Source organism: Anguilla anguilla, chromosome 2, assembly GCF_013347855.1.
Source record: "Anguilla anguilla isolate fAngAng1 chromosome 2, fAngAng1.pri, whole genome shotgun sequence".
NCBI classification, from domain to species: domain Eukaryota; kingdom Metazoa; phylum Chordata; class Actinopteri; order Anguilliformes; family Anguillidae; genus Anguilla; species Anguilla anguilla.
The window spans coordinates 52,977,990-53,001,350 of NC_049202.1; the positions used below are offsets into that span (position 1 = coordinate 52,977,990).

At 40.5% G+C, this 23,361-nt stretch overlaps 2 protein-coding genes and 1 non-coding gene across 3 annotated transcripts; all 3 read left to right on the plus strand.

The window, feature by feature from the left end:
- Positions 1-3: 3 nt before the first annotated feature.
- On the plus strand, positions 4-14,430 carry LOC118220905 (otoancorin-like). The gene is made up of 30 exons (XM_035405349.1): positions 4-505; positions 625-779; positions 1,206-1,329; positions 1,446-1,474; positions 1,588-1,618; positions 1,755-1,782; positions 1,981-2,062; positions 2,343-2,471; positions 2,846-3,078; positions 3,493-3,596; positions 4,339-4,439; positions 4,810-4,949; positions 5,372-5,495; positions 5,600-5,815; positions 6,465-6,632; positions 7,072-7,212; positions 7,390-7,445; positions 7,580-7,697; positions 8,065-8,147; positions 8,664-8,799; positions 9,648-9,871; positions 10,091-10,184; positions 10,339-10,471; positions 10,677-10,864; positions 11,030-11,185; positions 11,350-11,492; positions 11,706-11,842; positions 12,263-12,360; positions 12,851-13,043; positions 13,461-14,430. Exons 3-30 carry the CDS (start codon positions 1,242-1,244, stop codon positions 13,529-13,531), a joined length of 3,444 nt encoding a protein of 1,147 aa, XP_035261240.1. The 5' UTR covers positions 4-505; positions 625-779; positions 1,206-1,241; the 3' UTR covers positions 13,532-14,430.
- On the plus strand, positions 6,675-6,756 carry trnal-uag. Its single transcript has one exon. It is a non-coding gene; the product is annotated as a tRNA-Leu (tRNA).
- Positions 14,431-15,854: 1,424 nt separating the features above from the next.
- kdelr2b (KDEL endoplasmic reticulum protein retention receptor 2b) lies at positions 15,855-21,774 on the plus strand. The gene is made up of 5 exons (XM_035406944.1): positions 15,855-16,165; positions 18,329-18,429; positions 18,928-19,086; positions 19,358-19,610; positions 20,319-21,774. The coding sequence occupies exons 1-5, from the start codon at positions 16,075-16,077 to the stop codon at positions 20,351-20,353; spliced, it is 639 nt and encodes a 212-aa protein (XP_035262835.1). The 5' UTR covers positions 15,855-16,074; the 3' UTR covers positions 20,354-21,774.
- The last annotated feature ends 1,587 nt before the right edge of the window (positions 21,775-23,361 follow it).

The following is a 23,361-nucleotide window of genomic DNA, read 5'->3' on the forward strand; positions in this document are numbered from 1 at the left end:
ACATCCCTGATTGTGTCATGCTGTTGGCTGAGCAGCATCTCAAAGGGAGATGGGTGAGAGTGGGAAATTGTCTCTACCTGGGACCTATGGGCATCTTTTGCTTCTGAGGGTCTGTTGCAGCATCTCTCCAATTCACTATGTCATTGTACTGGGCAACAATAGTTTCTTTGAGGGACTGAGTGTGTCTGTGTTTGTGTGAGGGGCGATGAGGGGATTGAATTCTCTAGTAAATTACAAACTAGATGTTGAAGAAACCCTGAAGCATTAGGGAAACATAACTAACAGACATTTAACGTTCTTAATATGTTTTTACATCTGGTTCTGTTTAAGGTACATTTCTGCAGTAAATTACACCTGCCAGCTCCTTTGGGTATAATGGAGTCACATTTCACCAAGCTGACTGAACACTCTGTGCAGCACAGCCTTGAGTAAAGGTCGTGCCTGAATAGAGATGGCTCACATTCAGGGCTAAAGAAAAGTCTTGGATGAGTGAGGAAAAATCAAAGTGCGTAGCTGTAAATCAAGGGACCATATCTGAAATGCCTGCTCATTTATTGATTTGTTGACTGTTCGTTTAATTTCTGGCTTTGCGTTTCCTTTGTGTCCTTAAAACTTTGGATATAGAACTCTGATTTCTGCAGTGGGAAGAGAGGTTAAGTGGGGTTAAATTGTGGGGCTGCTTCCAAGATTTGGAAAATCTGGATCAGCGGAGGGAATGAGATGCACATTGCCAGGCACCCCAAGCGAAGCCTGAATACTGAAGAAAACACTTTCTGTTGGTGAGATCTTTTTTTTGTATATTGTACAATACATTTAATTTCTAAGTACTTTACATGCACACTCAACGAATTTAATACAGGACTTTTCTGAAAGTAAAATCAGATAAGGTCATTATTTTCAGCGGTGGGTAATCCTTTGCAATTTTTCTGATGTGTATCCAACCAAATTTTGTGTGTAGGCTTGTCTTGGCTGTTGACACATTTGATCCAAAGTAAAAAATAAAAAGAAACCTTTAAGGTCGTGTTTAAGGTCAGTATCTGGCAACTGTTCGCCCAAGAACAGTCCCCACTTGTACGCTAAGTTTGAACGAAATCAAATGGTGGGGGATGGCTCAGATAGTGTTCCTCTTCTTTGGACCAGTATATCTGATAGTTGGGATCAGATGGTGGGGAATGGTTGAGACAGTGTTGCTCTTCTTGGATCAGTATCTGATAGGTAGGATCAGATGACTACAGTGCGGGATGACTACGACTTTGCTGCTCCTGCTGCCCTTTTTCCTCCCAAGTCTTGGGCCATCCTCAGACCCTCAAGACAGAGTGCCCCAGTCTGGTGAGACATAGTAACCACTGTAGTAAAAGATTACACAAAATATTATGGGCATTATAACAGTATTCATCTGTGTATGCATTTTATGTTTTTATTCTTGTGTGTGTTTCTTCTTAAAGACTTGCCACCATTGATGAAAAAAGCTCTGGTATGTCATGTATTACTTTTGATTTTCAAAAAATTACTTTTAGCTTTTTAGTTCTGATCAAAAAAAAAAAAATTATATATATATATATATATATATATATATATGTATTTTAGGATGAAGTTTTGTCCAGGAAATACATTCATGGTAAGTTTTTCATTTTAACTTTCATGGTATACTAACACTCTGTTAACAAGCATGAGTTAGGATTGAGTAATTTCAATATTACTTTTGTATATATTCACAGATGTCATTGACACTATTATTTTCTTTAAATTTTTAGCTCTTGCTGATGCGTACATATTTGCAAGGTAAAGCAAATTTGCATCCTGGAATTTTGTTAAAGATGCAATTACTGTAAAGAACCGGCTGTGTTGTTTAGCGTAATTGTGCATTTTTGCTCTTCCTTATCCTTTCAAACACATACTGTACAGGACTGCAGAGTGTTGTTTAAATGGTACACATTGTGCCATTTATTCTCTTTGTAAATGCTGGGTTTGGTCTGTCAGTACACAGCAGCCCTGGAGCCCACTGGAGGCCCTGAGGTACCTGCTGCACAGAAACGCCTCCCTCAGCATGGAGAGAATCACAGTAAGACAGTCACCTGACCAACAATACACACAACCATACTTCAACCTTCTTTAGCAGGGATTTTCTGTCCCCACCTTATGGGGCAGAAAATAGGCCTACTCCAGTGCAGAGATTCTATAATAGTCTACCATTAGTAAACATTCTATGCGCAGTTGTACCGCACATTATAAAGTCATATTCTTCAATATTTGCTTGGTGTCATTGCACTTTTAGAATGGGTATACATAGTCCAAACCTGAGTGGCTATAAAATGGGCTCCTCATTGTGTGTTACCCCCCAGAGCATCCTGGGGGATTATCAAAGTTCCCTGATTGAAGATCCCCAGTTTCTAGTCTCTGAGATCAGCTCTCTGGACATTCTGCAGTTTACCACTGTGCTGCACCTCCTTTTTGCTGGGAGAAAAGAACAGGTCAGCTTCAGTCAGCATTTCATCCTTCACCTAGACTCCCTGTGTAGAGTACCCATGAGCAATATGAATAAATCAGCACTCATATCACAAATTGACTGTAGTTAGCAATCAAGGGAAGGGAGCTCTGTAGACACATTGAGAACATATAGAAATAATTAAACTAAATTCATAAAGCATAAAGCATTCATAAAGCTGTACCCATTAACATTCAACATTTCTCAGTGTATTCAGGACTGTTCTGGATTCTGCTGATCAACATTGGATGGTGCCTTTCAGACTGTGCTGATTAACATGGACTTTTGTCCCAGACTGTATTGATGAACACAGAACGTGTGTACCAGGCCATAATGATAAGCACAGACATTTTCTTCCAGACCGTGCTGATAAACATAGACTTTGATGTGATGAAGGCATCGCTGGAGGACAGCCCTGGTGGCAATCGCTCCCTGTTCGCTGTGGCCAGAGAGAAATGTGTGTCTGCGCTAAGGGAGGGGTTCTGTGTTGACTTGATGGGCACCTTGCTTGGCTTATCAAATGGAGAGTTTGTTGAAGAGGATTTTATCTCGGACTTGCCAATAGATCTCTCTGATAACGCTTTCCGAAACCTGTAAGTGCAAAAGTTAATTGCTTTTCAAAAATTATTCTTTCAGTTAGAGCAATTTAGAATTTATGGTAACAATAAATCACATGTTTACTATGTGTTGGGGTTTTGTAGTTTGCTACATATGCAGAACTGTATTCTATTGATAGAAATGTGCAGGTATAAAAAGTATACAGCTAATTTAATAATATAACCAATGAAGGCAAGGAACTGATTGAAATGTTAAACACTAAATACATATGTACATGGCCCTTCAAGAACTTTGGTATCCCTGATCTAAAACATAAGATTCCAATTTCAAGTGTGGACCAGATTTTTGGAGGAAATTCGACAAGTCAATGAAAATGGTACTGCCCCTGTGTAATGGCATTCACCTGATGACTGTTAACTGTAATTTTCTCCTCTGCTTATCTCATACAGTACAGCAGTGTTTAAGGACTTGTATGACATGTTCTCTGTGACCACACAGAAGGCCATCTATAAGTGGATCACTCAGGGACTGCAGAAGACCTCTAAATCCAGCTGTAATCTGAGATAATTTCTCTTCTCTATTTCCTTAAACATATACTATGTTGTGTCTTGTGTCTGAATTTGAATGTGTGTGCGGTAAACCAAATGTGACTAAATTTTCTTCCACTTTACCTATAATATGCCCAGCCTCATTATTATATATTTCAAAGTTACAACACTGCTATTTATGGACACATTGTTGGACAGTACTTAAATGGCTTGTGTGATTATGCAAGTGCAAGAATTTTTGTCTGGGACAGGACAACTGCATAACAACAGCACTTAATACCCAGACAGTAAAGTGGAAGTACATTATGTTACGCTGGCATTTCAGGCATTTAAAAGACACTCTTATCCAGAGGGACTTACACAGCTTACATCCAATCCGTTTATACAGATAGATATTCACTGAGGTAATTCTCTTTAGTTACTGAGCTGAAGAGTGCAATGGCAGTGCCCCACCCGGAAAATGAACCCACGGCCTTGCAGGTTGCAGGCCCAGTTCACTAACCCTTATTCTGTACCGCCTCCCACAGTGTGTTCAAGAATGAGAATGATCCTGTGTGTCAGGACATATTAGATGAAATATAACAATAGCAATGTAAGGAATACATTTTCTCTTGATGAAAATTAAATGTGGATACATGTCAGACAGTGAGATCTCTGAGTAGAAACTGTAGTGATGATACATCTGATCTCAGAGAATAAGGAAAGATGATTGAGTTTGCTGATCTTTGTGCTCGCTGATAACCCCAGATAGCCCTGATGTCTGGATGACTGCTGAGAACCTGTGGTTCCTGGGCAGGTACATGGTTCACCTGGCTGTGCAGAGCATTCACAGGGTCAGCCTCAGTGAGGTGAGCTGCCTTTGAGTTGATATGATGGGAGGGAATTGTTTCCACGGTAAACTTCTAAACGTCTATCAGGAATATGGAAGTCGGCCTTTAATAAATGCTTAATTTTTTCACTGGGTTTTACATGTGAACAGTCAGTTGGGAGGACATACTTGATTTGTATGTAGTTTTGCATTTAGTGTTAATATTTTGATAACTGTTTGTTTGGAAACTTTCTTTCAAATTAAATTGCTTAAACATGCTTAAATGTAATTAAATTGTAATGTACTTAAAAAACTCTTTCACCTGCAATTAAGGTTGTTTGAAGAAATTATTTTAAGTGAGACTGCACATTTTGATCAGATGAACCATTCCACTCCAACATGTCTGTTAGATGAGGATTTTCATTCATTACGACAATGCCACCAAGCAACTGGACTCCGTGTATGACATCAAATCAGGCCCTGGCAAAGCATTCCTTCACAGAATCAACGCCTCAGGGTTTGACATGACCAACGTGTCCACTGCTTACAGGTTAGATCCTTTAAGTGAATAATATCCAGCCCTTACTGAAAACTGTGTACCATACACCCACCAATTTAACATTTCTCATCTTATCATATTTAACAAGTAATCTTATCTAAAATCTCACCAGCATACAAATAATACAATACGTTTATACTTTAACAGCATGTTTTTTTCTCTGTTTAACCCAGAAAAATGCATGTTCTAATCCTGTATGTGCTAGATACATTGTGGATTTAGTCTAAAGTTATCTGATGGCCTCCAATCAATACATCCTTATCAATACATCTTTATAACTCAACAATTCTTCTCATTTGATTTGTATGATAGGAAGCCTATTAAAGTGTGTTTTTCAATGACACAAAAAAGTACCATTATACACAATTGTAAAATGCAGTTTACTTGGCATGAGCGTCTGTGTTCCCTTTCAGATTGGGATTGCTGGTGTGTTTCTATGACAATGTGCAGCTGTTAGATGCCAGTGATGCCCGCAGTCTGCTGCATCAGTTGATTAAATGCAACCAGCTGCGGGGGAGCCAGACAGAGGTGCAGAAGGTGAGGGACATCCAGAGACCAGGCAGGCCTGAATGAACGCAGTGTGGATTATCAAGATAAGGAATATTTCTTGAATAACCTTTCCTCATTCCCCTCTTTCTCAGCTTAAATCTCAGCTCTTGTCACTGGTGATACAAAACCAGACCCTGAACGAGTCTTTGGGTTCAGTGTCCAACGCTGTGGTTGGTCTGACTCCCAGCCAGTTGGAGTCTCTGTCAGCCCAGGCAGTGCAGAAGTCCATGGGCGTTCTCCAGCAAGTCCCTGGTTGGACGCGTAGCCAGGCCATTATACTGGCACACAAGTACATGGGCACCAACAAGGTGAACTGGCTTCTTGCGACTCATGAGCTAATAATCAGCTTTTTCCTCCAACAGAGATGCAGAGCATTCAGCTCAAATAGTTCATGTGTATGCACCTCAAACACCATAGCTACAGAGCTACAGTATCCTCAAACCTCAGTGGATGAGTGTATTGTTTCAATGTGTTTCTGAGGCCGTCATTTTACTCAGGAAATTGTGTATGATCCAATGAAAAAAGAAATCAATGTTAGGATGCTGCTACTTAGAGGCAGCTAAGGCTGCTGTAATTGGCAGTTGATAATAAGTGGGAAGTGAAGCAGCTCACGCTATTGCACTGGTACCACTTCTGCTCAAAGCCATGTAATAGCTTTCATTTACACAGTCTGACCATGTTTCATTTATAATTTATGTATGCTATTAGAGTATATGTAACCATGACTCTGGAAACTGCAGCTGTAGTTACCCCTTAACACTGTAGTATCTGCAGTTACCCCTTAAAGCAGTTCTGTGCTCAATACATGCTTGCATTACGTTCTGCAGCCACTTATGAAATATACACACAAAAATGATTTTTTATTGGTTATAATGAACAGTAATGCAGCTAATTTTGGTGGTCAGATTTTCTTTAAGTATAATTTATTTTTTGCTTTCTCCATGTCTGTTTCTGCAGACTTTGTCTCTCAGTAACATCAGTGAGCTGGGTTCTCTGGTCTCTGGGTTGGATGCCAGCCTCTTCTACAGTGTGAACACAGCAGAACTGGCTCAGGCTGTAGAAAGCGTGCTCCTTCGGCACATCACACGCCTCAATCCTGCCCAGCAGCATGCCATCATCAGCCAGGTTCGAACTGGACACCTCCCACAGACATCCATGTAGCGACATGGTAGCGTGGCCGAGTGGTCTAAGGCGCTGGATTTAGGCTCCAGTCATTTCGATGGCGTGGGTTCGAATCCCACCGCTGCCAAGTTATTTGTTATGGGCGGCAGTGTAGTATAAGGAACTAATCTTGTAACCAAAATCATGGGTTCGATTCCTGGGTAGGACACTGTAACCTTAAGCAAGGTACTTAACCTGCATTGCCTCTGTATATACGTCTGTAAAAATGGATGTTATGTAAAAGTTGTGTAAGTCGCTCTGGATAAGAGTGTCTGCTAAATGCCTGTAATGTAATGTAAACACTTTGAAATAACTGTCTGCAGGGGTGGTATTCTCAGCAGCACATTCTCTCTGCTCTTGTTTGAGGTAATGGCATTGCTCATTGTGGGGAGTTATGTGACAGATGCTGACTGCAGAGGACATGGAAGGGGTGCTGAGCAGGATCCATGGGGCTCTCTTCAGTGAAGTGCCTCTTTCCACCCTGTTGAAATTAACTGGTTTACAGAGCGCCACCCTGGTGGACAAACATCTGACCAGCAGCCAGGTATTTGTATGTGACCATCAGACCAGCACACAGTTAGATGAAGTGGAACACGTGCTGCTGAACTGTCAGACGCAGTGCTATTTGCCTTCTCTGCACTGTGAGACTGAAATGTCTGACAATAGCTGATCAAAATGATATCTGTGATGTGTAACTGTATTATATTTGACTTATTTCTAGGCCATCTTTTTATATAATTACCTCTCCAAGAGCACTCCAGAAGCTGACTTGATGAGGTGAGATCAGAAGAGTGTGTATGCTGCTTTGGAGGTCAATTTTATGAGCTGAGCAGTGACCCCTGTCTGTCTGTCTGTCTGCCTACCTGTCTGTCTGGCTGTCTGTCTGCCTGCCTGTTCTTGTTTTTCATCAGCAATGGGCAGCTCTTGAAGGGCATCACATGTGACAGAATACATAGGATGGACAAAGAGTTCCTAATTGAATACCTCCCTATCTTTAAACGGAACTTCCATCTCCTCTCTCCCTTCCAGGTACTTTGCAGAATGCATTACTCCACAGGCTGAGATGAGTTAAAGCCCTGGGCCCTATTTCATGAAGCAGGATTACTGAGATTGCTGGATAAGTGCACTAAATAGAAACCTCCCAAATCTGGAACGTGGACTGAAGTAAAAAGAGCTGTTCCAGGCTTTACTCAGTGCAGTTTTCTAGCTTTTCCTGCTTTGTGAAACAGGGCCCAGGTCTTCACATCATCTGCTACAATTTTTGTTACACACAATCTAAAATTAAGCAAGCAGTTTCACTTGTACAAGGAAGCTCCTCAGGGGGAAGTTGGCAATATGTTTTTTTGAGTTTAGGACTACAGTTTATTTGGAGCTGATAATCTTTCTGCTGTGCCAGATGAACTGCTTGGCTTGGAGGTACTGGGATGCTCTGGACACACCAAACTCTAACATTCCTTCAATCCTGCTGCTGACACTACCGTAAGTGAGCCAAAAGGACCTGTGTGTTTGTGGTATCATCCTTTAGCTTTAGTGTTATACATTTACAACAGATTGAATAAAAAGTGAAAAAGTGTGACACTCGCTTATTAGAAAAAATGGTGTATGTTTATTTTTCAAAACATTACTTTCTTATGAGGAAGTGTTGCACCTTTCATTCAATCTCTGCAGTCAGCCTGTTGTTTTTAAGGGAGCACTTCAACTCTGTTGCTTGATCCCACATATTGCACATGTTCCCTAAACAGTCTTTTTCTATTAGATATAATTGACACAAGTGTTCATTTCTGATCAACGGAGAACAACACAGAGTGCAGAATACAATCTGTATTCAATCCATGTGAGGTCCCTAAAATATCGTTGAACCAACATTTATTTGTCTTGATAAATGCCTGTTGTACCAGCTAAAGCATGGTCATTTTGAAATGTGCAGCCTGTAGACCAAAGCTGTAGCTCATATTAAGCTGTGTGTTGTTTGTTGCTGATCCAACTCTTTTGTAGGGTGGAGTATGTGGACAACATGCCAAACTCATCCTGCAAACATTTTTTATATTCCCTGAGTAACACGGACCTCGACTGCCTTACTGTACATGCAGAGAAAGGCAAAGCTGTTATGAGGAAGGTGCTGCAATGTCTGGTGAGGGCCTGAGTTGCTCTCAGCATCAGTAGGCCACTGTTCTTTTCTTCCTCAGTCTTTTTTGGGAACCTCTTTCTGAGGGTTTTACATACACTTATATAGACAAAATATGCTTGCTACAATTGTAAATATCTCCACCTGTAAATTTTACAAATACACGACACAGACAAAAGTATGTGTCCTCGATTTCAACACTCACTACCAAGTTCCAGACTGCCTCTGGAAGCAACATCAGCACAAGAACAGTTTGTCGGGAGCTTCATGAAATCGGTTTCATAGCTGAGAAGCCGGACACAAGCCTAAGATCACCATGTGCAATGCGAATATGGGTTTGATGAATGCCTGGTCCATAAAGAAATGGCCTGCACAGAGCCCAGACCTTAGCCCCATCAAACACCTTTGGGATGAATTGGAATGCTGACTGGTAGCCGGGCTTATCGCTCACGTGAATGCCAAACCTCACTAATGCTCTTGTGGCTGAATAGAAGCGAATCCCCATAGCCATGATCCAAAATCTTGTGGAAAGCCTTTCCAGAAGAGTGGAGGCTGTTATAGCAGCAAAGGGGGGACCAGCTTTGTATTAATGCTTGTATTAATGGTTTTGGAATGAGATGTTCAACAAGCACATGTGAGTGTGATGTTCTGGTGTCCACACACTTTTGGACATATACTGTACCATGAATCCCAGAATTTCATATACTGTAGCACAAATGACCAAACCTTACTAGGCTACTGGTGCTTAGTAATTTTTCTTGCTCCAGTGCTTTGTTTCATTTAAAATGTATGCACAGCACACTATATCCCCTCCCTCTGCTACATTACTAGCAAGTTTATTTCTGCTGTTCCAGAGTGAGGGAATTCGAGATGAGTATCATGTGGACCTCCTTGGGGCACTGCTGTGTCACTTCCCCCCTGAAGCCATCCGTGCCTACCTTTCACCAGCTGCCGTGCCCGCTGCTCTCCAGCAGCTGCGTGGCTGTGCCCGGCTTACCCCAGAGCAGAGGGCCTCAGTCAGGGACAAGCTCCTGCAGTTCTATGGGTATTGGCCGAGACACAAGCTGCCTGAGGCAGAGTAAATATTTTATAACCTCTGAAAAATGGTCATTGGGATGTTTATCCAAGTAAAAAAAAAATTTCAAAGTGAGATAAATTCAATATTTTATAGGACCGTTGATACACAATGCTAGTGATGCTGCCTTTAAATTGGTGAAAAACCTTTTTCTGTTTTTCTGTACTTTGTGCTTTCTTTTACCTCCCATACTGAACTCTTATTTTTGTGTGGGTGGTTTAGGATTCCTGTGGAGTGGAGTGCAGAGCTGACCCAGGACATGGGACCCCTAATCACACTGCTTTCCAGAGACGAAATACTGGTGTTGGCCAGTAAGGTGCGTTCCCCCTGCAGCTCCCAGGATACCACATTCATGTGATGGAGAATAGCTGTTGGGTTAAACAAGATACAAATGTAATGAATAGTTAATTGTGTGTTTTAAGGTCCATCTACATTACTTACCAGCCGTCTTCTCCTGTTCATTTTTAAAGTATCCAGAAGAGGTTTTACCCCTAGTGGTGCAGGCTGGGAGGACTCCTCTGCCAGATGACTTCCTGGCTGCCATTTTTGAGGTGGTGTGTGGGGCTGAACACCAAAACTGGTCCAATGCAGACTCAGAGACTGGTGAGAGAGAGAGAGAGAACTGCAGATAAAAGAACTGCAGTCACATGGTGACAAGTTGTATCTGCCAAATTACCATGAAAATGCTATGGCAAAGGCTCAAGTTGTACTACTCAAAGTCATTTAACTTAAGACACTGTTTTTTGACCAAGGAAATATAAAGCCCTCTACAGGTACTGGAATCTGCTTTTGTAATTCTATCCTACAGACTGCCATTTGATCAGAGCGCCCACTGCTGACAAAATCAGAAAATTGTCAGAAGCCAATGTCTTCTGGTCTGCTGAGGAGTTGCAGTGCATTAGCAACGACACCTTCACTCAGACGGTGGAGCTTCTGGGCTCGGTACAGGGGTACAACCTAACACAGCTCATGGCCCTTAAGACTCGGGCTAAACAGGTTTGGACCTGAGGATTCAGATTTGGTCATAAATAGGGCTGTAGAAACAGTCCCTAGATATTATGTCATGGATGCACTTTATTTCTCTATTCAACTTAACAGAACAGCCCTAAGTTAAAAGGTCACCTAATGTAATGACATGACTTCCCTCTTGTTTTGTGTCAGGCCTGGGGTCCGCTGTCTACCTGGAGGAGCTACAATGTGATCGATCTGGGATCCATTGCTCTGGCCTTGACTGAGGTAGACATTAAAGAGCTGAACCTCAGCTCAGTTGACACTATGAGTGCTCTCAGTCAGCAGAGCAGCTGGACACTACAGCAGGTAATGAACAGGCACAGTGAATATGGCCTGGTATATCACCTTGGTCAGTTTACATAGCTGCCCAGCTAGCCATAACTCCTAACTGTCTAATTGTGGTGGGTTTGTTGGGTGTGCCCCTCCTTCAGTCTCAGTTTGAACCTCCCATTCTGTGTGTGACCTCTCAGATGACTAGCCTGTTGTACCGCTTCTTGGAGGCATCTGGACTCAGTCTAGGGAAGCTGCGGGGGTCAGACTTGGCTGGGCTGGGGGTGTTGTTGTGTGGAGTGGAACCCAGCCAGGTCCACCTAATCAGTCCCGAGGCCTACAGGTGAGTGTGTCAGAGGACAGAGCTGAATGTTGGGTTTTAAGGCCATGAACTATGAGCTGTTGCACCACACTGCAGAATCTGTATGACATACTGCAACTATAATATTTCACACTAAATCAAGAGCTGTTCTGTGTATGTGGGGGTGTGTATTGGTGTTACTGCCCTCTGTCAAATCAAAGTGATTAAGCATGGGCCACTCTTCAATTTTGGCAGCTCTGCAGCACACCGCATTGGCACCCTACCCTGCACCCTGCCAGTCCTGAAGGAGCTGAAGAAGATAGCAGAGCGGGTTTTTGGGGTAGCTGGTAGCTGGAATAGCTCTGTGCTACAAGAGGTGGGCGTGCTGGCTGGTGAGACATTTTCAAATACCTTACTGTGCCTGATGCAAATTAGTTCCATGTTTGTTGTATATCACTGGATCTCAACCCCAGCATCAACATATGCATATTTACTATTTACTTAATTTTACTGTGAGACAGTATATTCGGTCTGAAGACAGCTTCCCATTGAGCCTAGAGATTCTATTTTTAACTATCTGGAAATTGACATTTGTACATAGATTAATGAGACATTATTATTATTATTGAATGCCCTGACCTACAAACGGATGTGTTTTCTTGATTTTAGATATCAAATAAAACCATTGTTCATGTCTATAGATAAAATTATAGTTGGTAGTGACTAATACTAAAAGAGAAAGTAGCTGTCTTGTTTTGCCATGCTGCAGTTGTATACCACAATGATGTTAGGGATCTGTGTTTGATTGACAGCTGGCATGAGTGTAGAGGAGATAAAAAAACTACATCCAGATGTGATGCCTTACCTGAAGGCCCAGGCCATAGCTGCAATCCCCTGTAAGACCTTTAAAGTAAGTACGGTTAAAGGCAGATGCTCTGAACTCTTTCCTTGGGAAACTAGACTCAAGTGCTGTATATTGCTTTACTGAGAGTCAAAAATATCTATGCAAACCCTATGTATTGAAGCTGGGAAATAGCAAGGAATTCTGGGCCCCCTGAAAAAGTAACGCACTGGGCCCCCCTAGTGGGCCTGAAGCATATCTCAAATAATTTGTGCCCCCTCTGGCTATGGGTCCCTAAAATTATTACCACCGTTCTCTCTACTTGAGATGGCACAGTATCTAAGATATGTAGGATTTGCAAGCCATCATTTCACATGCAATATATTCCCAATACCAACTTTTCTATTTCCAATAATTAGATTGCAGTGTGCGTAATTGGCAAGGGCATTGCAACTTATAGCAATATAACTTGTATTCTTAAGCAGGTTTAGATTTTTATTTTGAAACATGGCCAAAGTGTTGAGTATATGTTAATCAATTCAAAATTTCTCCAACACAGGAGTTCTCTCAGGAACAACTGCAGAGCTTGGGCCCAGAGAACGCAAAGGCAGTGACATCATCACAGTGTGCTCAGCTGACTAATGAACAGTTGTGGGGTCTCCAAGCAGCCAGAGATGGCCTAAGAGAAGGTCTCTCCAGCCATATCCATTCTGCTGCCAGCTTAAACCTGGACACCATCTCAGTCAGCTCCGGTATCCATCAATGTTCCCTGGCACACACCCTGGCAATCATTTATCTCTCAGTACAAGGCTGACAGACCTCAGATGGGGAAGATTAACTAAAGTATAATGTCATGTGTGCTTAGGGGAGTGGGTGTTGGAAAGGGTTTTAATGATTGGAAATGAGATTAACAGTGCAAAGTAATAACAACAACAACAATAATAATAATAAACTTTATTTTACATAGCACCTTTCATGCAACAAATGTAACCCAAAGTGTTTTACACAAAGATACAGATGAAAAATACTGACATACTTATTAAGAGTCACCCTTAATTAGAGGTTTTGTACAAAGTGTTTGGAGTCTTTATACATCAGTAAACTTATTAAGTTCACACCTAACTATGAATTCCCTCTCTTCTGTCCCAATCCCCCTGCCCTCTTTGCAGGTGTTTGTCTTCCTCTCTGTGGTGGGCTGTGGGTTATGGCCATATGTTCATCCATCCAAATAAAATGGTAATTATGGCATGCCAAGGACCTCCATAAAATAAATTCAACATTGAAAATAAAAAGTAGCATTTTCACTGATGCTGCCTGTAAATGCTGTAAGTTTAACAGCAAAGGGATTGCACAGTACTAGGTGCATTCTAGACTGAGGTGAAAGGTTTTAAAAACTGATGGGCTGAATGGCCAGTTCTCTACATCAGACTTAAGCCAGTATAGAGCCCTATGGTAGCATGTTACTGATGTTCTTTGTAATCACTGAGTATCACTGATTGGTAATTCTTAGAACCCACCAAATCTAAACAGCCTAAACTATTAACATGTCTACAACAGCAAATTAAAAGACAGAAAAGGCAGTTTAGCATGCTGCATGCATTATCTGCCTGTTCACCACTCTTCCCTTATGCAGCAAAGAAGGACTTGGTGTCCGAAACGCATCTCCTTCTTTTGGTTCAGTTATCAAAGACTGTTGCAGATCTAAACCTTTTTTTTCAATACTTTTGCACATTTCATTGGATCTTTGATGCCTTTTTCCAAACCTATAAATATGACAATATGTTATTCTCAGTTTATTATACCTATAGTCAGATTACTATATTGGAAGAAAAATGTAGAGAATGTACAAAAAATGTAGAGAATGTAAATTATGTAACGACATACTTTGACCAAATATATTTGTAAGTGGTCAATTGAATGGGGTAGTTGTTCTGTGATGTACAAGTTTATGAGTAGAGTACATTTAAAGACACTCAATTGTGAAAAATGGACAAGTACCCTAAACGAAGCGTCAACAATAAAAAACGCAAGCCTACTTGAGCACTCCAGTCCTAAAGGGCAATAGAAATGCCCGGTGTTTATAGACAAAGGCCAGCCTTCTGTTAATAAAAATAAAGAGCTCACGAATGTTCAGATTTCTTTCGTTGAGTTTGAATATTTATTTTTCTGATTCTGCAATTGACCAGTTTTCAGATCACACCATATTTTCACTGCATTATTATTCTATTTTCAGGACAGCATTGAGTGACACTTGTTGTACTGACCATCATACACAGACATTCAGTATTTTGAACTGAAGACAGCTTTATAATATTTAACGAATAAGCTACTCGTTATCGTTAAAGTAACTGTTCCTTTAGGTTTATTTCATAGCCTACAACAGAATTTCTTTGACCCAGGTAGCTGCTCTTTATTTCCTCCGACATTTGAACATTCTGAATTCCACAGGGCGGTGACAAACTTCTTTACAAAATAATATCAAGGACGACTTAACATTGTTTCCTCATGCTTACTGGTTTTGGGAAACTGGAGGGTTTCGGAGAATCCATACGCATACGTATGGATCCATACGTATCCTACTTCGTACCAAAAGACACACAGCCCATATCTAACCAACCTTATCTTTTCATCATCAAGGTTTTCATCAATTTCCTCCGAACAAGTCATATAGGAAAACTGCACACTATTCAGCATTATAGATAGGTAGGTACGGATCCAGAATCCTTAATATAATTTGATTAATCTATGTCCCGCACTAACAATATACAGACTGTCTATGAGATGGAATAGTTCTAACTAGAACTTTCGCTCCACAAGATCCTCACAACCGGAATCTGTAGCTTCCCTTCAGTTGTGATTGGACAATAAGTGCAGCGCAGTTTTATTGCGTCGTCTTTTAGTTAAAGGTGAATGATTCTTACAATTTCAGTCAACCGAGAAAAAAAGGAAACGAACTCTAGACTTTTGGAATAACCTGCCCTCGTGATTGTTCAATTCCTGTATAGACTAGATATTGATTTAACACAGAGCCAAACGAGGAAAACAGAAAAACAATTGATTGACACAACTTTGCCGACTCAAGTAAAATACACGAGTGCATTTGCACACTCTTCACTGTATCCAACAGTTTCGCCCCTTGAAATGTTCGTTATTGTTAAACTTGCACAACTGCAGAACTTTCTTTAAAAACACACTGGCACTGTTATCGTGTTATCCAATGGTAACCTTTCTGACACCCAAAAGGCACAGTCGAATGCTTTTATAATGAACAAAAATAGTTTTCAGAATGTTAAGTACAGTTAGAAAGACATACAACGTGTTCAGAAATGAACACAATTTAAAATCGCTTACAGAGAAAAAAATGTTCCCATTATGCTACATGTTATCATGCCATTAAAGTGCATGTCGTTGGTAACGTTACTTCTACGTCTATCCCAGATGATCTCTATCATTCAGTTTACGACCGAGTTCGTTCAGAATTCAGAATCTTATAAATCTTAATCCTCATCCCTTTAACGGGCGTGGCAAGCGTCGTTCTTGCTGCTGGTTCCAGCCTTTTCCCAGCTTGCATTGTGAGCTAATATTTTTGGCCACGTCCCCGGGCCACGTCGCGCTTTACTCGCCATTTTCAACCAGCTCAAAGAAAACGCGGATAACGGTTACGTTAGACAGACGAGGCAACAAAATTACAACAGCATAATTAAGCGTGAGAGACGCCCGTGATCTTTAAGCCGTTTTTGTCTGTGGTCACTGAGGGTACCGGCCTCTCCATCCAGCAGCAGTATGAATATTTTTAGACTCACCGGAGATCTCTCTCATTTAGCAGCCATCATCATTCTGCTGCTCAAAATATGGAAAACCAGGTCTTGCGCCGGTAAGTGCATTTTATATCTATATATATTTTACCAGGTACATATCTAACTGCTAGCCAGTCAATTATCTATCTTGAGCAGAACCACTAGAAAACTGAAACGTTAATGTAACTAGCTAACGTTAGCTGCATTCGCTGTACAGCAACTGACCTGCCCTAACAAAATAGGCCTGCACTAAGCTGTGCTAGCCTGTCAGTTTCATAGCTGCCTGTCTGAGTATCCCCTGGTCGAGTGCTAGCTATATCGCGACGACATTTCATTGAATGTAGGTTATCCAACTTGCTGAGATGACCACCTGAACTCATTATCAACTTCTCTGATAATGGTCTCAATAACGGCAACTTTGGGGTTCCAAATTGTCATACAAATTGGATGCAACAGGACTTCCCCACTGTTTGTTTTAGCTATCTCGCTGGCCAGCTAATCAAATATATGCAGTGTACGAGTGCTGTGATATTATTACGTAGGTGTGAGGTGCCTACATTAGCTAGTATTCATGAAAGAGCCGAGAACTACTGCGATTCGACTATTAATTACGCTTGAAGTTTGGTTACTCAAGTTACAGGTTCAGCAAGGATACACACGTTATCCAGTTTCCATGGTTGTTAACAGAACGTTAAACATCAAAGTATATTGCTAATGATAAAGTGACTGAAAAGCAAGTCCATTTCCCGCTGGTCTCTGACGTGGCAAGTCCGTCAGGAAAGGCGGATTGGTTTGAAGGAATCATGTTCAGAGTAGAACTTTTGTCTTAGCACTGCAAAGACACGAGAAGTTGATAAATTGCCTTTAGAAAATAATGCATTTGAGTATTATGTGACCCTTTATGTCTCCTGCTTGGACACGATGAAACCTTTTTTATTAATAACAATACGATACTTGTCAAAAATAATCGACAATGTTCGCGTCCATTCATAGAGATAGCTAAATATGCCGGACTTGAAGTATTCTAATTTCTGCAATAATTTGTAGTGATTATTCTTCGATCAGCTGGACCGTAAATATGTGTCTGTCTGAGTTCTTTGTGTAAGTATAAAAATCCTTGCAAGTTACTGAATTTCCCTCGAGAGTCCTCTCCATATAATTTTTCTTTAATACCAACATTTAATGTATTAGCGCAATAGCCACAACGTTGCTTTTACAATTCCCTCTGCAAGAGCAGCAGTTCAAATAATTCTTTGAAAGCATGGCAGTAGTTTCTGGCACATTTCGGAATGAAAATGTTTTCAGGAGGCATGTCGCTACCTGTCTGCCACCTGGCAATGCTAATTTGATGCCAACAATAAGTTGTTGGCTGTCTGCAGTTAGCACTGTGAGATGGTCTTGTGATTGGGACCACTGAATATTATAAGTGTTTGTAGAGATCTCAAGTGTGGCTAGTTAACCACAGCCATCACACTGTTAGCACAGTGGTGCTTTTCGCTGTGGCTCCACCCAAAACCCCTGTCCTATGTGCCAGCTGAGTGGTGTGGTCTGCATCCTTGCTCAGATGTGAGCAATTCCCAAAAATAAGACTTGGATGCTTGAGGCTGACAGTAGGAAGAACCTGTGCTATTCTTTGAATACTGATCAGATAAGACTGAAATGGTTCAATTGTTCAAAACAAAATAAAAGCTTCATGAGTTAATATTTATCTTTACTGAATTCTTCTTGGTCAGGACACTGCCCCCTCTTATGTAAAGATGGGACTTTAATTGATTAAGTCTGCAGAATGTTATCCTATACCCCTGTGGAATAATTATTTTTGCTCTGATAAACGGGAAAATAGCCACTCTCTGAACATGGCATGTTGGTGCACTTGATGCGCTTAAATGGCAAACTGACAAGAATCCCATGGACTAATTGATGATACGAAAAGAGCATAAATGTACAAATATTAAATGATTCCGTTTTTGAAAAACTTGTTCAGCTACATATCACGCCTTACCTCTGAATTTCCATTTGTGGAAAGATGCTGGTGAGACTTTTTACACATTGGGGAAAAAGGATGATTTGACTGATTTATTAAGTTTGAGAAGACTGATTGACTAGGTCGCCAGGTCAAAAGCTAGGCTTGGACCTTGGTCAGATTTCCAGTGCTACGGAGAGCCCAGTTCATTCTTAAGATAAGTAGTACAGAGACAAGGCCTCTTCAAAATATCTGCTTTCAATTTTTTGGTCTACAGGTATTTCTGGGAAAAGCCAGATTCTCTTTGCCTTGGTGTTCACCACTCGCTATCTGGATCTCCTCACCTCTTTCATCTCCCTGTATAACACCACCATGAAGGTGAGACCTTCCCCCCTTTAGTGTGGGTAGTTTGGAGAAAGTTCTACTTCAGCACAGGCAAAGCATTACACTCTTTAAACAGAGCTTTAGATTAACCACTGTTGTATTTTGGTGACTAACCATTGTTTGCTAAAGTAGATTTCACCTTTGTGGCAACTTATTGAAACTGTATCAGAGCTTGATTTGTCAGTACACAAGTTTGTCAAGTGGGATGTTGGTGATTCTGAGACCACTCAGGCCACATTTGTTACAGGTGTGCTTTTGATTAAAGTTCCAATTGCTTTTTAAAAACTCATCTATGCTTTCTGAGAGCCTTGCCAGGTTGTTTAGAACCACAGCTTTATTGACAGCTTTCCCATCACAATTTCCCATAGTGTCAAATCTAATGCATTCTTTTGGCTAATAATAAAAATTAGTGAACAGTTTGAGCTCACCTACTGGCTGTTTTAATATGGATATGCTGTTTTCTGATGCTCCTCTCTGCCCTCTGCACTCCAGGTCATCTACATCGGATGTGCATATGCCACAGTTTACCTGATCTATGCCAAGTTCAAAGCCACGTACGATGGCAACCATGACACCTTCAGAGTGGAGTTCCTGGTTGTTCCTGTGGGTGGCCTGGCATTCCTGGTCAACCATGACTTCTCTCCCCTGGAAGTAAGGCTACATGGACAACGTATCACAATAGAGTGGATCTTTGTGTTTCTTGATATTTACTGCTTCTGTTACGTATTTCACTGTGTACTCTGCTCATCGCTTCACGTGTCCCTGTGTGTGTATTTAGCTTCCCAGAATGGTCCTAATTTAGTACAGAGTCTTATTGCCATGTTTAAATTCCATAGCACACAGATAAGCTGTCTTTTGTGATGTCTTTCTTGTGATATCTTCATCTGTTTATATTATATTTTTTATTTTATATTTTTTTCAGATCCTGTGGACCTTCTCCATCTATCTGGAGTCTGTGGCCATCCTGCCCCAGCTTTTCATGATCAGCAAGACCGGAGAGGCGGAGACCATCACCACCCACTATCTGTTCTTCCTGGGTCTGTACCGTGCTCTCTACCTCATCAACTGGATCTGGCGCTTCTATTTCGAGGGTTTCTTCGATATGATCGCCATTGTGGCTGGTGTGGTTCAGACAATCCTGTACTGCGACTTCTTCTACTTGTATGTAACAAAAGGTGAGTGCAAGAACGCAGCATCCGCCTGAGGATAGTTGACTTTTGGATGTATAAGGACTGTTTCAATAAGTGTGCTGGTGTTATTGCTCGGACATGGATGATTATAAATTGGTTAATGGCTGTACATAGTCTACAAGGTTTTCGCGTTTTAATGGTCCCCTGATATGGATTGGTCTTCTCAGTAGAGATGGCAGTAGTAGTGCTGCAACACCAATAGCCTTCCCCCATCAGATTATTCCAGAGCTTTCTTGACATTTGATCTACTTTCCAAAGTCCTGTCTGATACGTGCAAAAATGACCTGCAGGCTTGCATTCCATCAATAACTGCTTTAACACAAGCCTGTTTTGTTGCTTCAGATTAAGAAGTTTGTAATTGTAAGATATTTTGCAAAGTATTTGATATAAACCTCATTGAATATGAAACTGTTGCGAATATTTAAAAAATGATAATTGTGTAGCTGTTCATTAGCATCAGAGCTAGCATCAGAGTGTTCAACAGTAGAGCTTTTAGTTTGGTCAGTCTTTAAGTCCATCTTCCGCAGCTGTGTTTCATTGCTAAAAGTAATCACAGACTGGAACAGTGGTCTTTAACCATATTTTAAAAAATTCAGGAAGTGTGCTTGGATGCAGATTGTAAATATAATATGTTTGAGATGTCAAGCTCTGCTCATAACCCCTCCAATGGCACGTGTCCCTCTCCATCTGCAGTACTGAAAGGAAAGAAGCTGAGCCTGCCAGCCTAAGTGCCAAAGACCTGGGGATCTTGGCAGACTCACAGGGGGGCGTAAGCCATCGTTGCCACCAAGCAAGAGTAAGATGCCTGAGACAGGGTGCGAGAGGAAACCACTACTGTTTTTTGTATCTCCTGATAAAATGTCAACAGCTCCAGAACAAAACCGAGGCCGTCCCTTGGTCTCCACAGCCTTCGGTTTCCTGTTTTATGCATCTTGCCTTACCTTTTTTTATTACTCTGTATAAAGTAAAAAAAAAAGTTTTCTACAAATTTGGTGTACTCTGTAGGTTCCAACTTGCTTTTGCAGCTTACAGGATTAAAACTGTAAATTGCACAATGAAAATTTGGCAATACAAGTCATAGGGATGTCGGTTAAGTAAATATTGACTAAAACGTTTGAGTGTTTGAAATTTAAAAAGACATTCAATTTGTTTCCTGATCTTTAGAGGAATATTTTTAGGACATCACAGAACCCTCCTGAATTTGTCAATGTAAAAATCAGAAGTTTACATCAGCTGGTAAATTTTTAATATTTAATTTTGCCTCTACATTGTTCCCTTTGTACATTCCTTGTTAAATTTTCAGTTCTGGCCAGTTACTAAAGAAATTTCTCCCAACGCCATTTGTTTGCTCAGTTTGGATTAAATGACTGACCCTTGTGATTTGTTGGACTTGTATATCTGAAATGTTATGTAGTGGGTATATATCCCAAACTCTCAAAATGGCACCTTTTCAGTGTAGAGGCTTAATGTCCCACCCCCCCCCCCCCCACCCCCCCGAAGAGATGGCTTAATCGAAGAAAGTATTGCCTTATCTTATATGATCGAATTCCATGCTGTACATAGCTTTCTTCATTTATCATTGGCAAACCTCTTATGCCATTACCCAAAACAAACCTATCCCCTTTTGATTTCTCTTGACTCTGTATCCAGTATGTTATTGATAGTACATTATCTGTACCTGTATTCCATCATCTGGAGTCTCATCATTTCAAAGAGCACCTGAAGGGTTTAGGACAGGTCGTGCCGCCTCTTGTTTGGCAACAGATGACGACGGTGGGGAAGAATCACCCGGGCCCCATGGTAGAGATCGGCTCCTGAAATACATATGCAGTAATTCTTTCACTGAGGTAAAACATTAAACAATGCCCATAGAATTGTCTACACGATGTGCATATTGTTGAGCTCACAACAGATAACCTTATTTTTAATCTTATGTATGATGTTCTGGGCATTGTTGTATAAAATTAAACTCAGTGTAGTTTTGTTTCTTTACTTTTTCTTTAGGTTCTACAGCCTTTGCTTCCTTTGTCTTTTCATTCAGATCATTCCTATAGGGACTTTTGTTTTAATTCTTTTTTTTTTTACTGAGCTTTTGCATGATGTGACCCTGTGATACCACCTCCAATAAAGATTTTATGGGAAACACAAAGTTTTGATTTATTCCATGAATATAATTTACCTTGGTGGGTCTTGGTGATGTGTTCAAACCCTTTTCTGTTCATGTTTCTGGTGTTCAGTCCTGGTTGGGAACTTAACTATTTATTTTTATTTTTATAACCCAACCTGTTAATCCATTGTGTGTGTGTGTGTGTGTGTTACTGAACAACAAACACATTAAGTATAAATCATAATAGCCTACAACCAATTGCAATGGAGAATGGATGTAGTTATGCTTCTGTATGTTTTAAGTGGTAGAGAATGCCATGGCCAGTGTTAACCAGAACAGAAAAAGAACATGCATTACTGTAAAATCAAGCGTCTTTATGAATGACTAATTCTATTAATTGTATGTCTCTCTGGTCACCAGTGAAGGGTTTTCTGCGTGCCCAAACTGATGGAATGTAATTGCAGAAAATAGAGGAATGTCACATTCTGTCCTGAAATAGATTTCAGGATTTTCACTTTTTAGGTTTCTTTCATATTAGTTTTATTTCATGCTTTCAATTAAATGCTTTATTAAATTTCAATTAATATTTTGGATAATTTAATTTCTTAGGACCCAGCTGGCTTTATGATTTATTGGAGCATCACTTGGTTCATGATCAAAGGCAAGAAAACTCCAAAGCAGCTGGCACAATGATATATTTCCAGAGATTGTGTATATGAACAGATTAATTTTACCTAATGTATTCACACTTTTGTTTCACACACAGTTTGTATAATTGTGTTCTTTGAGCACAGTGGTCTTTGGGTGCATCATAGGAAATGGTTCCATGTTAAAAAAAGATTAAACAATTTCTTTAAGAATGATCAGGTTAACATACACATGTACAAGCTGAATTGTCTGAAGTGTATTTTCATGCTTTTGACCATGAACCCCCATATGCCCCTATACCAGCCACTGTAAAGCTGACGTGGCATCAGAAACTACCGTATCTAAAAGATCCTTCATTATACACAAAAAATGTCTGTGCCAATTGAAAACATGCACTAAAACCGAAATGGCAAAAATTACAAATGTGAACCAACCCTTAAAATATTGAAATCCCACCTTTTCCATTTGGTTTTTGATGTAATAACATGCTGTTTTATTATTGGTTTGAATTATTTGAAGTGCACTGCTTTAAAAGAACTTCTTAAAGTTTTCCAGTATTATAGGTTGATTATAGCTGGGTTGAGAATGGAGCATATAAACTTAGCTGGTGTTTGTATAAGTAACACCCAAAGCAAACAGCCCCATGAAGTTTGCCTTATTAAATCTTCAACCATTTTCTTCATTGTACTAACATGATTGAATATTTGACACAACATTATTATCGTTCTTTTTTTAAACCTCAAATTTGGAAATGTCCATGGCTAATGAGTGATTTATTCCTTTATGATTTCAAACAATGCAAGCAAATGAAATACAGCTATAATGTATTCCTTTTTTAGTTCCCTTTTGGTTTGCAAATGTTTGAATATGTAAGATTGAAAGCCTTTGGCCTGTTGTTGTTGTGCCGTTGACATCTGAATCAATAGGGTCTGCTTGTCAAGTCTGGATGAATGTGAATGCTAAATGTTGCATAACTATTGC

What these genes read in the sequence shown, in the direction of transcription:
- LOC118220905 (XM_035405349.1), top strand. Translation starts at nt 1,242, where the DNA reads ATGACTACGACTTTGCTGCTCCTGCTGCCCTTTTTCCTCCCAAGTCTT. An exon ending in AGACAGAGTGCCCCAGTCTG is followed by an intron (nt 1,330 to 1,445) that starts GTGAGACATAGT and finishes TTCTTCTTAAAG; the next exon opens with ACTTGCCACCATTGATGAAA. An exon ending in ATCAGTCCCGAGGCCTACAG is followed by an intron (nt 11,493 to 11,705) that starts GTGAGTGTGTCA and finishes CAATTTTGGCAG; the next exon opens with CTCTGCAGCACACCGCATTG.
- kdelr2b (XM_035406944.1), top strand. Translation starts at nt 16,075, where the DNA reads ATGAATATTTTTAGACTCACCGGAGATCTCTCTCATTTAGCAGCCATC. An exon ending in GAAAACCAGGTCTTGCGCCG is followed by an intron (nt 16,166 to 18,328) that starts GTAAGTGCATTT and finishes TTTGGTCTACAG; the next exon opens with GTATTTCTGGGAAAAGCCAG. An exon ending in ATGACTTCTCTCCCCTGGAA is followed by an intron (nt 19,087 to 19,357) that starts GTAAGGCTACAT and finishes TATTTTTTTCAG; the next exon opens with ATCCTGTGGACCTTCTCCAT.